We start from the raw sequence: 13,662 nt of genomic DNA on the forward strand, positions 1-13,662 counted from the left end.
AGAGCTCACTTAATGGCTGCAGGGAAATGGATTCTGCAGACGTATAGATGTCAGTCTCGTAACTCTTTGTGTCTGCGTTACGCTATTTTTCTGCTACTGACTGAGTATTTAACTCAAAAATGTATTTTAGTAAGTGTTAGTAAGTAAGGGATGGTGTACTAGCGGTTAGAGAAGCAGCTTTGGGAGCATAAGGTTTGCATCCCTCTAGGTCCATGGCTGACCTAACCCCCCAAAACTGCCCCCCCTGCGTGCCAGATATGTGACAGCCTACTGCTTCGAGTGTACACACTGCTGTGTTAACGAACGGGTGGGTGAAATGCAGAGAACAGATTTCCCCGTGAGGGATCAATGAATCCGTCACCACAGATTGTGGTTCAAATGTTCCAAGTGGAAAAGTTCACTGAGCTCATTTTAAATCGCTTAAGTATGTGTTTGTTAATGGTTATGAAGAACCTGAAAACCCGCATCAGGAATGGTCTGTCAGTGATGTAGGAGACATTGTGATGCTAAACTTCTAAAATGAAAAATACCTGCATTTTCATTTTGTTTAATTTCTAACCAGGTAACTGATCTATCTCAAACATGTCTACAACATTATTTCAACATAATTAAACACAGGACTAGTTCATGGTGGTGGCATTACTTGAGTTTTTCAAGGGACCAGTAGTGCGTGGCTCCATTCTTCAGGTCTTGAACCTCTACGGCCACCACTGTGCGAGGGAAAGGCCTGGGGTCGCGCTCCTTCTCCAGCTCTGGGGGCTGCAGCTCAGGGGGCAGTGGAGAGTAGAGCGTGTCTGTCAGCAAGACAAACTGGAACTGGACCTGCAGGACGGGAAAGGAAGGAATAAAATGGCAGGTTAGAAAAAACCTGCCATGGTCAAAATAACAACCCTCCATTTAGTGGCTTAGGTCAAAATGCTAAACCATTTAACAACACCGGGTATAAATTACAGAAAGACAGAAACCTAAAGACACAAATAGTCTGAAAAGGCCACGTGACAGATGACCCATCTCTAGTATCAATCATGTGGAGCTTAGAAGTAGACGAGAAGATAAATCACACTGGTCTCTTGATGGGAAAGTCAAACCATAGCTGAGCAGGTTTTGATTTGTAACAGGTTCAATTTCTCTATTTGACGATGAATCAGTGCTGCACTTTGATGATTTAAAAGACTGGATTGTGCATTATTTTAAAAAAATAAAATAAAACAACTAATCTATCTTCAGGCTCTGTACTTGAGCACGATCATTTCCATGAAAGTATCAAGTCTCAGCTTTAATCTGAGCTGTTTCTGTAAATATACAACCCACTGGAAGACACAAACACCACTTAAAGTCTATGGCTTTAATAGAAAAAGGACAGATACGCATAAAGTCGAACTAATTTAATATTATGTGGAAAGCCGTTTGGAGATTCGACACATAAACATCAGCAGACGCTCGCCTTGTGATGATGTTTCAGGCCCGAGGAGATCATCATGTGACGTCTGCGTTTGGAAGTACGGTTGGCACAATATGTCATGGCGTCATCTTTCATCACGGCCAAACACCCAGAACCTAATGGATTATTCCCCCAAGGGTGACTCACCTCTTCTTAGCTGCCAGTAAACTACATACACTGAAGAAAATGGAGAGGCTTCACCGCCCTAGCTTCAACGGTGTCATGTTTAAAATGAGTTAAGAGCAGAGCAGACTGAATTTGATATACAGAGATAATGTACAGCACAATCTGTGCGAGCACATCTGTATTTAGAAAAAAACAAACATCTGTATAGCAGAAGCTGTTTCATTCTAACTGGATATATCACTGTATATTTAATAGAATAAATTGAATTTATGAATTTGGCCTTATGATTAAAGACAATGTGGAAATAGTGTGTTTTCAATGGAATCTGGTTCAAAAATCTCTCCTGTTCTATGTTGCATATATTGTGCGGGGTCTGCACAAGTCAGGAAATCATGTATCAGCTCTATTTATTATTGTTATTTTTGATTAAAAATGTGCTTGTTCTTTATACCTTGCAAACCATGCTAAAATCTCTCTGATATATGCTATATAAATAAAGTGGCTATTTTTCACTCAAAGCTGTAAATTCACTTGGCAGAGGTTAAACTAAATACAACAAAACAACCTGTAATGTCGCTTCACTTACTTTTTTCTTTAGCTCCACACTAATGGCGTTGGCCTCCTTCAGATAGACAGCGTTCCCCCACAGCTGGTCGCGCAGGGAGGTGAACTGATGGTACCTCCACTTCCTGAAGGCCCACTGAGCCAGCTCGAACTCATGCTGAGTCCACGGCACTGTGAAGAGACAGGACACAGAGGCGGCGTAAATACAGCACAGATACACTGTACGTTAAAATCACAAATGGATATGCTGGAACATCTAGGTAATCTATCATGAGGAATATTTTGCAGGTATTTTTATATTTTAGCAGGTGACAAAATCTATACAGGAAAGATGTTGCTTGTGTCGTATATGAAGGATTGACCAAAATTCAAAATAGCCCTAAACTAGAGTGACAGCTACTGTGTATTCAAATAAATAGTTTTGACTAAACATTTTATAACCTAGATAAAACTTGATTGTATTGATCCACATTACCTGTCCTGTTTGGAAATGCATGTGGCATGCTCTGGAACATGGTTGCCACTAATTTATAGATAATTAGTAGTTGAAAGTATGGTCATTAAAGTTAAATGGTGTGTAGCATTAGTATTATGTTTTATTTAAAGGGAATTAGAGGATAATTATGGACCAGTTTGACTTAATACCTTCAATGGATAATTAGTATTGCGCCATTAACGAATTCTTAATCTGAATTAAGGTGATATTACTTATATGAGGATACTATACGCACATCCATGTAGTTTAGGCTCTGGACACAAAATGTGGAAGAAAACACACAGTTCATTTATATACATATTTATATATATATATATACACAAAGTATGTGCAAAATATTTTTAGGCTTACACAGTATATTAAATGTCCCTTCGAAAGAAATATCTAAAAATGAGTACGTAGCATGTAGTACACACCTTCCTCTTCTTCCTCCTCCTCCAACTCTTCTTCATCAGGCGTCTCGGCTGCCAGAGAGCGAGTCTCCACCTGTTTCTGGAGTTCCTGCAATTTGCTCTCGTATACCTGGACACCGACAGGGAAGGAGAAAGAGAACATGGGCAGGTGTCCGTAAGCCGCAACGACAGGTGAGCTCCACGAGCCACGAGAACCGTATTTCAACCCCAAATTAACGTCGACAAGATATCAGGATCACTACACAACCGCTGCAAGTTTGATTTCTCAAAAATTACAGCCGGAGACTGAAGTGACACGTGCAGCTGGATGTGTGAACAGTGCAATGTGACGTGACAGTGAGATGCACGCAAGGTTTCTTCTTTGTACTGTGCACCTCCTGACCTGCATCTCTACATGTTAATGTATTTTTTTACCATCTGCAATACACTGTGTGTTAAAAACATTACGGTGCATGCCAGGGATTAGTTAAAAAACTGTGAGAATATAATATTTTACCCTGTCAATAACAGGAGTAAGGTATGACTTGTTAAAAAATGCAAATATTTGAAATCATATATAGAGAGGACGCCTCATTTCTTGGGGGGTTAATGCAATGAATGAGAAACTTCTACATTTTGTGTTTATTTGCGGTGAGCATAAATCGTTCTGACACAACATCTCAAAACGTCTTTTGAGAGAAATAGTTGGAGTGGAAGAAGAGAGGTGCTTGTAGAGGCCGAGTCAACTGTAATCCAATGAGGGGGCGCCAACATCATCATCACCACCATCAGAGCGGGACAGGCTGCGGTCCCGATGACCTCATCCTGTTTGTTCACAGTCTTCTGGGGAAGACAATGGAGCCTTTTAACTCGACACTGACCTCCTCCCCGCCGTAGTCCCACCAACAAGCAGGGAGCTGAATTCTCTTCATTCAAGAGAGCCGACGGGAATACAAACGTTTTACTGAGAATGCTTACAGTGCATGTATGGGCTTTGTGAGAACATCTGAAAATCTCTGATAACTTAAAATGATGGTGTATGCAGTGTGTTCAGTGAAATGCCTAAAATCATGTTAGTTGCATGAGATGTAAGGTCACAAATTCGACTCTCATCCCAATCCTAAACTGCAAACATTGCACTGATGTAGTCATAAATGATTACAGCAAATATTAAAATCTCCAGCATCTTCTATTGAGAATTCAGTGGCTGGTATTGAAAGTAAATGTAAATATTACTAACCAGAGTGTGTTACATAGTGTCGGAAATGATGATGAAGTGATATAGTGCGTCGTTTTGACATGTAACATGTTTCTTTGCTGGTTATGAAAAACAATCACCACCCGTATTAACGAATAACTTCACATAGAGCACATCATTTTATTTTACTTTGAAAATAAACCTCCAGCAACAAATAGATGCGGTATATCTCCTTTTTAAACCTGTCAACAGTACTGTTCAAATGTATGTTTGCACCAAGTCCTTGATTAAGGAGCAACACAATTCAGTACAAAGCCATAATGAGGCACTTGATATTGTAGATTCAAAAAAAAAAAAAGAAAGAAAAGATGTACAACACTCAACAGACACTCTGAATTGAGACCTAGTGTATAGATATATGTATATATTCAAAAGAACAGACTACTGTACATAGTTCGTATACGTTCCAGCTTACCTGGTCGCTGTCAGCACCAGAGCACATGTTAAATTTAAATAACATTCATTAACGGAGCATTTATTAGAGCTGAAGAATTGTGAGCGACTGCATGCAAAGATCGTCAGAGACACGAGGCGCAGGGTGGCTGAGTATGTCGTATAATTTGGTTTCTGTTACAGCATAGAAAGGTGGAATATAATACACGATGAAATTATTAAGTATAAAACAGGAGATAATTTCATCACTCCAGATGCGGGTTTTACAATTTCGATAGTCCTCAAAGGTCTCTCCCATGCTGCTCATGGTTTGAAATGATCTGACTGGGTTCTAGCTACGAATGCAACAAGGAAAAGACGGATTGACAGGCTGCTAACCCAAATAATCCCAAAACACTGCCACGGACAGATGATTTCATGAACCATCAGTGATACATCTATCCAGGTTGCATGGAGGCATGTGGCTTTTCACTACAGCTAAAACAAGGCGGTCCTCAAAATCTTATTTGATATGGACATTTCTCCTGAATAACATTATGCAAACATTTCAAGTCTTTGTCCTTAGTCCAACATTTTCTAAGGCGAGTCTTTGGGAACCATGACAACACTCTGTAGGGCATCCATTAGAAACACAGTGAACTCTGTGCTTACTCAGTGAACCACAAATGTAATTTGAACACCAGACGACACAGGAATTGGAGCCTGGCCCATAACGTGTTGTTTATGCAGGAGGAAAATGGGAAATTATTCTGAACATGAAGGAATTTTAGTTTTTTAACGTGTCAGCTAGGTACACCTCAGCGTAGTGGTTCTTATATTTCACAATCATCTTTCATTAAAAGTGTTTTTTTTGAAATATATATATATATGCATATTTAAGGATTGTGATAAAAAATAGTGTTTTAGATAATTATACAGCTTATCTATGAGTCAAAAGAGAGCAAAATACTGTAATACAAGTGGGTGGCAGTTATATATTTGAAATTAATAAAAAAAAGTTAGACAGGAAAAGGTTTGTGCTCAAGCAATTAAGTGGCTTACTAAGAATAGATCAGTACGTTATTACTAAAATGTTAGTTTTGGTTAGGTAAGCTATGAATGTTTCTTTTGCAATTTAGCTAAAGCCCTGTGTGCGTAATGACTGTGTTAAAAGGAAGGGGAAAGAGATTACTGAATTGTAAATGCATAGCAGGATTAATAGAGTTAGTGCGTTAAAAGGCACTTTTTGAATACCACTTTCTTTAACCACTGTTTCAGTCCAAGTTTAAAAAGGCACACAACTGACTAGTACATTAAGGTATTCCGTAATACATTTTAAAAATGGTCTTTCGATTCCAGATCTAGGCCTGTGACGATTTATGAGGTACAACACAAAATGTAATATCGATACAGAGAGAAAATAAGGGTAGGTCTGTGTGAAAATGAGACACGTTCATACTGTAGTGGCTAAAAACATTCATTAATCAATACTAAAATGGCAAAGATGTAAACTCAGAGATCAAACCATGAAAATCATTTTGGCAAATCAAAGCATGATTCATGAATTGTCACACATGCTGATAAATGAACAGAGTAGGCGTGGCATGACTCTTCAGAAACAAACAAAAAAAAACAAGTCCCCTCATCATCTGTTGACTTTAAATCTGTATGACAGCTCTCCCAGTGCTACTGATGACAAGACAATGCAGCAAAGGCTGATAAAAATGGCATATATTATGATAATGATGATGATAAAATGTCTTTTTTTATATATATAATACATACAATACTTGGATCAACCAGTAACACACCGATCAAGTGCAAAAGTCACAGTCAGTTTTGTCAGAGCTGTTGTGATCTGTAATGTGTTTGCCTACTAAATCTGTATCGAACTAGTTCCTCATTCCATAAGTCAACACTCAGACTGTAGTCTCTCTGCTGGCTTTTAGATTGGGAGCAGACAACTGCCTGCGCATTCGTGGAGGTGCCTGAAAGTTGATTGGATGGTTAGCAGGGTCAGTGTGATGGTACTGCTGGTAGCCATTGAAGCTGCCATCTGCATACATCATGCTATTGTAGTAGCAAGGCTGCTGCTGCTGCTGCTGTTGTTGTTGTTGGTGGTGGTGGTGGTGGTGAGGCTGCGGATGTGCTGGCTGGTTCTGATGGTGGCGGGGCTGGTAGAAAGCCTGTGTGTGCCTCCTGTTGTTTTCGCCCTGCTGCAGTGACTCCATAGAGCCCGAGGGCCGCTGGCGGTGATTGAATGAGTTGCTGCGGCCTCGCTCGTAGGGCTGCTGTTGATTTGGGTTGTTCCTATAGTTATGTCTGTGACCCTGGCCTGAACCTTGCTCAAAGTCTTTGCTTCTGTGCTGAACTGCCGGGCTTGGTAATGGAGGAGTGACTTGGATAAATGAAGCTGCTATCTTGTCTCTAGATTGCCCTTCTTCTCCAGCCTCGCTTTCTCCCTCTTCCTCCTCTACAGCTTCTTTGGGCACCTTTAGCTCTATGACCTGCTCATCTGTTATTATGATATGAGTGCCGGGGCTCCAAGAGTTGCGGTGCTTGGGGTTACTTTTGAAAGGGAAACGTAGCTTACGATCTTCTGGAGGAATAAAGCGATGTGGTCCGGTGTGCCGGCGGAGCTGCTTGGAGATCTCTTGTTGCTGAAGATTTTTGAGGCGTAACTGCTCTTGACGCATCCAGCGCATGTGGCCTCGCTTTAGGGTGGAGTCATCTCCTGCACTTTGGCCAGTTAGTGAATCTGCATCCTCTACATCAGGCTTTTCAGGCACAGGGGGCTTTCCTTCCTGAGGGATTGGAGTTGTGTCTGCACAAACAGGAGCAGCCGTGCTGGGTGGCTTTTCTTGGCCCTCTGGGGTGATGAGTGGAAGGACCTTTTCCATTTTGACCATCTTGTTCCTGAGAGCACGGATCTCCTCATCCTTCATGTTGTTCTGTTTCTTCACCTCCTGCAGGATGTCCTCGAGTTTATCAATGTGCACCTTCAGCTCATCCATAACAACCCCTCCTGGTCGAGTCCCATTGGTGATGACATCCTCAATGCGCTCGTCGCCAACTCCAACAGTGTCCCAAACATCCCGAGCCACTGCCCTCCACGAGTCCCGCTCGTTGGGGTCCTTCTTGCTGTAGCTAGCACATAGCTCCTTCATCTTTACAATAGCCAGAGCCTCAATTTCCTGCCGGGTGTGGCGGAAATCATTGAGTGCAACTTCGTAACAGATTTCTTTGACTGCCTGGATCTTCAGGTCGGAGATGGTCACCCACTTGGAGTCCTTGGTGATGCGGCGTCGCTGAGGGATCTGGTACATTTTAACAGGCTCTCTTCTTTTCCCACTGCTGGGTAATCCACACTTTTTCACTATGGTTTGCAGCTTGCTGGGAGGTAGCTTTTCCCTCAGGGAAGTGATCAGTCTCCAGCTCTCTTCACAAGACCTCTTATCTGAGTCATCCCCACTATCAGAGTCTCCATCCTTGAGAAAACAACACAGGACAAAAACCAAATGGTTCCCAAAAAAAGGAGAAATTACAATGGGAAATCAGGGAGAGGATGAAAAGATGGCTTTTAAAATAAAAGAATGAATAAATATGCAACATGGGAACTTCAACCAAGTCAAACTTAAATCATGTAATTGTCTGGAGCGTGGGCAGATTTTCAATATTCTGAATTTTGAGATTAAGGATTTTACCCAGAGATTACACTGTAATCATATTATCTTAATATTTTTTTTTCATACATCATTACTGTACAAGATGTATGACAACATGCATTTCTCAGAATTACGTTCAAAATAAAGATGGAGAAACAACAAATGAACAAAGAGTGGCTTCCATTGACTTTCTTGTCAGTTTTTCTTTCTCAGTGAAATGGTAAAAGATATGAATTGATGTTAATCTAAAGATTCACTTAAACTAATACTTTTTACATCTTGGAAATGGGGATTATTACAATACTGTTCCCAGTGTTGCATATTGATATTAAAAGTAAAGGTAAAGCATGTCTATCATGATTAGAAAGGAAATCTCAGTAGATGATAGTTGCTGATTGGCGCCCTTCTGAAATGTTTTGTGATATTCCTCTTCTTAATTGGAAATTTTGTGATTTGAAAGCTGCGTCCCAAACATGCTACAGAGGCATGCATGCAGATGGATTTTTGGAGCTTTCCCCCTTTAGTCCAGAAGGTTTGAGTGGCTTTAGTATTAGTGTTGAGTTAGAAGACAGAGTGTTCTTGCAGTTGATCAGAAAGCCAGTAGAGAGAGTAGAAGAGGCAGAAGTGAGGGTAAGTGTTAATCCACTACAAGAAAGTTGTTAGTTGGAAAAAAAAAATAAAAATGCAGTTTCTCATTTTTCGTAGACAACGTACATTACAGATCACAACCAGTAGGTGCAGATAGTTCAGGTCTTGTGTATGAGACTGTAGCTATGGCTAGAATTGGACGTGTTATGTACGAAACCCTATGCATGTATTTGTGCACGTAAAACCGCCAGAACATGAAAGATGTGTGGGATTCACTGATTCAGCTGTGAGCGGTGATAACTCAGTGCCCTCAGTGTGTTACACAGATGCCAGGTGAGGCTAGCAACGGGAGGTAGCCAAAGAAGTCAATGAGAAACCACATTGTCACTATCTGTCAAAAAACTACAGCAGGATTTTTTTTTTTTTTTTTTTGTTATCACAATGCATTGAACATGTCAGCAACTGCATTGAAGAGATGAAACTCAGGACAAAACAGAGCAAGAAAACTAGAGTAGAAATCTAATCCAAGCAAATCAACAGCCACTTCAGAGTTGACCAGCTCAACGGCAAACACTGCAACTTAGTCCAGAACCAGTACTGAATGAGTTAAGAAAACATGCTATTAACGTGAACCATGCAAAAGCAGCGTCACTTTATAAGAGCAATGATGTGTTTCAATGCTCATCGATATTTAATTCGTTTTAAAGTAATTTTGATCGTATTATCAAATCCGTTTTAGCTGCAAGTTGCTGTTTTGCAAGATTCAGATCCTCTATAGAAGACACAAGAAAAGGGGGGGAAACAGGGATTTGGAAAGGGGAAAGCTTTACGATCTAATTCTCGCTCAATCAAAATGCTACAGAAAAATCAGTTAAACTCAGATAGAGGCAAGTAATCTGTCTCAAACCAGAAAAACGTCCATGCAAGAAGAGCAGACATGCGCTAGGAGTAAAAGTGTGATTCACACACACGAATCTCAAAAGTGTCAGAGCTCTGAGTGAGAATTAGTACTAGTCAGATTTAAATGGACCAAGTAAAACAATTATCCAAAACACAAGCTTTCAAATTGTAACTGACCATAGGAAACCATGCTTTAACTTTAGACTCCACTTATAAAACATATCCTAAAGAACATTTCACTCACTGGATTATAACTTAAGCCCTACTAAACCCACTATGCGCTTACTAGTACTTGTCTCAAACTTCTAAAATGGCGACAGGAAACAGACTGAATCCTTTAAATTCTCAAAGTGGGTTCCAGTTTCATTTCAGCTTATTTGGACTCACCAGTCGCTGCTGCTCCAGAAGCTGGTCTGCTTCTTCCTTCTCCTTTTTGTACAGGATTTCCATTTCAGTGAGCCTACACAAATACGTAAAATACAATGAGAAACTGTAACATACCTTGAAACCACGCATAAGCACAAAATATGACGGGACTGCATACCTTTTCTCCATTTCCTGCTTCATGTCGATGCCCTGTTTCTCCAGGAGCTCTCTCTGAGCAAACGTCCAATCCACTGGCTCCACAGGGGTTTCGGCGGAAGGCGTCTTCTCCCTTTCGGCTCTAGCCTGCTCTGGGTGGTTGAATCTGAATACATGGTTCTTTCCCATAATTATCCGGTTGCCTGAAAGAGGGTGTTTGGCAGGGAATAAAGAATGAAGTTAGGAAGACATTACTCCTCTGGTGTTGGAAGATCCAACTTATAAACTACAGTATGTCATCTAACTAGTTTTTAAATAGAAAATCAGTTATTGACTACAGAGATAATACACATATTTGCAGTTTTCATACGATTTTATACACATAAAGGAGACAAGCACCTGAGCGAAGCTGGATTGCATCCTCAACGCGCTTGCCGTTGACGTAGGTTTCCGATCCCTCGCAGGGCACAAGCAACACGATAACTTCATCAAAACCAAACAAACCAGTCATTAGTCAGTCGTTCTGAAAAGGCTTATCATCATTATTATTTAAAGGGTAAAAGACAAATGTCTCATCCATTGTATGTAGTGTTTACAGACAAGTAGGACCTTTTTTTTTTTATTACCAAGAGAAAATGAGTCAGCCATCAATACAATGCTTTGGCTTGCTTTTGCATACATTCATGTACAGGTATCTTTCCTTAAATTAGACTGGATAAATCTTCTTTTTTTTGCTTTCAAGTCTGCTTAATGCAAAATAATCCATACACAAGCCAAACCAAACAGAAACAATCTCATAATAGCACGCCTCACCATCTCCATTGGCATTTCTTTCACTGCGGAAGATGCAGTGCTCCTCCTTGATATGAGCACCACTTAAAACAATGTCCTGTCTTCTTTCGGCGTCAGCCTGACCAACCCTGAAACAAACACAGAGGCCATTTTGAGAGACTGTGTGCATTGTGTTGTCAGCCATTTTGGCAAAAAAAAAAAAAAACCTCTGTGGCTGAAGTTAAATGGAGCCTTTAAACCATTACTTATGAGAAAGCAGCATGGAAGCACTATAGGTGCCTTCATTTTTCATCAGTTATGGTCACCCTGAGGTGAAAATGTAACATAACACCCAAAAGGAATAGGCTATAGAGGGGAACAAAGGACAAAGAGGAGAGGGAAGAAACTTTAGACGGTAAAAAGTGTTCCATCAGCAGCAGAATTTAAACCTGCAACTCTTGCTTAACATAAAAAAAGATGAAAAGTGAAATGCAGTAGTGTTTCAAAAAAACCCTGCCCGGGAGCAAAGCCAAACCTTTCCACATCCTCTGCGGCATTTCAGTGTCATCACTCAGGTTTTGGTTACCTTGTAATTCCGTCTTTGATGTAGTAGAGCAGACACTCTGACATGAGAGGATCCTCGTTCAGGTTAACCAAGTGTGGAGTCTACAGATGAACATAAGAGGTAGACAGTTTACCACAAAAAACTAACAAAAATAAACGATTGTAGGATTATTCAGCAGAAAATACACCAATACTAGAAATAAAGCAGGCACAAACACTTCAGCTCACCTGGCAATGATATACACAGTGATGGACACAAATGGCCACATCAACACAAACTTCTAAAGTCTCATTCATTAATCAAAACTACAACAAACGATTCTAGCAGCTACTCCTCCTAACCACCAACCTTTTTTGGGGAAAACACCCCATTAAAGTCTGTATAGAGATCACAAGGCTTCTCAACGAAACCAGTGGAGTTGCAGTGAGTGAAAGGAGACAGGGAAATGAAAGAAAAAAAAAAATCGATGTGAACAGAAAGAATTACAGGGTGGATTTTCTGAAACCAACGCCGACAGTGACATCTGGCACTGAACTTATTACTTTGCTGACGAGCGCATAGTAGCATGCATATTGGTCTTTATGACAGACGTGCTGCCTCTACTTAATTGAAAGGGAAGGATAGTGAAAGGAATGTACCACTGGCAGTAATTTAATGAGCTCCATGACAGCACTGAGATAGCAAGGCAGCTAAAGGGAAGGTCTGAATGATCTAATCAAAGGATTATATTCGAGGGGTCTTAAAAACAAAATCACTCGTCAGATCTTAATACAGCCGCATCATGTTAAAGCTGACCTCTTATTTTAGACTGTCAGTCACTACAAATCACTACTTAACAACTTAATCGTTGCGGGGCTACATCTAGAGGGGGAAAGGTGCTTTCTTTCTTTCTTCTTTTTCAAATGAAACAAACCTTCTTGGCAGGAAAACAATCAAACTGCTCATCAAATGGCCTTTCATCGCTCAGCTGAGCATGCGAAGCAAGCAAATAAAAAAAATAAAAAAAGGAGTAGAAAGACAGAATGATAAAGTGAACTGTGAGGAAAACCAGCGACAGTACAAGGAGGGTTCTCATGGAAAAAGACAACATGGAAAAGAGAAGTGAAGAAGAGATGGAGGAAGGGTGTGCACTGCCACCCATTGGAAAATTCAGCACAGCCTCATCATTCTATCCCAGCCAGCCTGGCTTACCTTTTTAGGGGAGAATACACCCAAAGTGCCTCCATCTTCACGGATTGCCACACCCATTTCTGCAAGCAAGGCCTCCCTGTAATGAGGGGAAAACGTGTGTGGACTCAGGAATGCAAAGACGTTACATAATATATACAATTTATTATCATCAAAGACCTGTCTGTTGATGCAACATGAGAGCAAGTGATTTGTGCTATGAAATCAGGCAGAGAGAGGCATCAGCCAGACTCAGCAGACGGATAGTAACATGGTTGACGTCTGCAGCCACAGATGAGTGGCTAAAGGGGGGGAGAAAGGGTGTGAGAGGGGGGTATCTGTGCAGCAGAGTGTGACAACAAAGAAGGAAAGCGAAATGGACAGAACTGGTGCAGAGGAAACGAGACAGATAGGTGAAGGAAGTGAGACAGACAGAACTCAGGGGGGAAAAGACAGAGACGGAGCTACAAGTGTTTTTCTAATGGCTGGGTTATGGATAGATCAGAACGATTTCTTAATACGTGCTGTCTGGAAACATTGGGTGCTTTGAATGGACAAGGAAACAAGAGAAGGAGGAGATGCAATATGCTTTAAAAACAGGAAGATTTTCAGACAGCCTCTACAGCGAGACACCGTCTCGTGTGATTCATTTACACGTGGAAAGTGCCACGAGTAGATGGGTAACAAGTGAGAATGAGGAGACAGTTGTGAATGGCCACACAGCTGACCAATCACAGCGTTTAGAGGGTGTGACTATCATATGATTTGCTTTGGAAAGTTACAGATAATGGGTGACACAGACAGACACCTCTGACGTCAGAAAGGTGTGGGGGGT

The 13,662-nt window shown here is 40.9% G+C and overlaps 1 protein-coding gene across 5 annotated transcripts in view; it reads right to left on the reverse strand.

Annotated features, from left to right (window-relative positions):
• kif1b (kinesin family member 1B) overlaps positions 1–13,662 on the reverse strand; it is a 55,356-nt gene that overhangs the window by 15,601 nt on the left and 26,093 nt on the right. For 4 of the 5 annotated variants that reach the window (XM_084553825.1, XM_084553826.1, XM_084553824.1 and 1 more), the window contains exons 15-23: positions 12,852–12,927; positions 11,682–11,761; positions 11,138–11,244; positions 10,724–10,807; positions 10,347–10,527; positions 10,190–10,262; positions 3,044–3,149; positions 2,154–2,302; positions 644–822 (exon numbers count right to left, since the gene is read on the reverse strand). In XM_084553825.1, coding sequence (XP_084409951.1) covers positions 644–822; positions 2,154–2,302; positions 3,044–3,149; positions 10,190–10,262; positions 10,347–10,527; positions 10,724–10,807; positions 11,138–11,244; positions 11,682–11,761; positions 12,852–12,927 — 1,035 coding nt within the window. Of the gene's footprint in view, positions 1–643; positions 823–2,153; positions 2,303–3,043; positions 3,150–4,383; positions 8,138–10,189; positions 10,263–10,346; positions 10,528–10,723; positions 10,808–11,137; positions 11,245–11,681; positions 11,762–12,851; positions 12,928–13,662 lie in introns of those variants that run through there. The other variant, XM_084553827.1, reaches the window with a different exon arrangement.

The sequence above is a fragment of the Chelon labrosus genome (genome assembly GCF_963514085.1).
Source record: "Chelon labrosus genome assembly, chromosome: 10".
Taxonomy (NCBI): domain Eukaryota; kingdom Metazoa; phylum Chordata; class Actinopteri; order Mugiliformes; family Mugilidae; genus Chelon; species Chelon labrosus.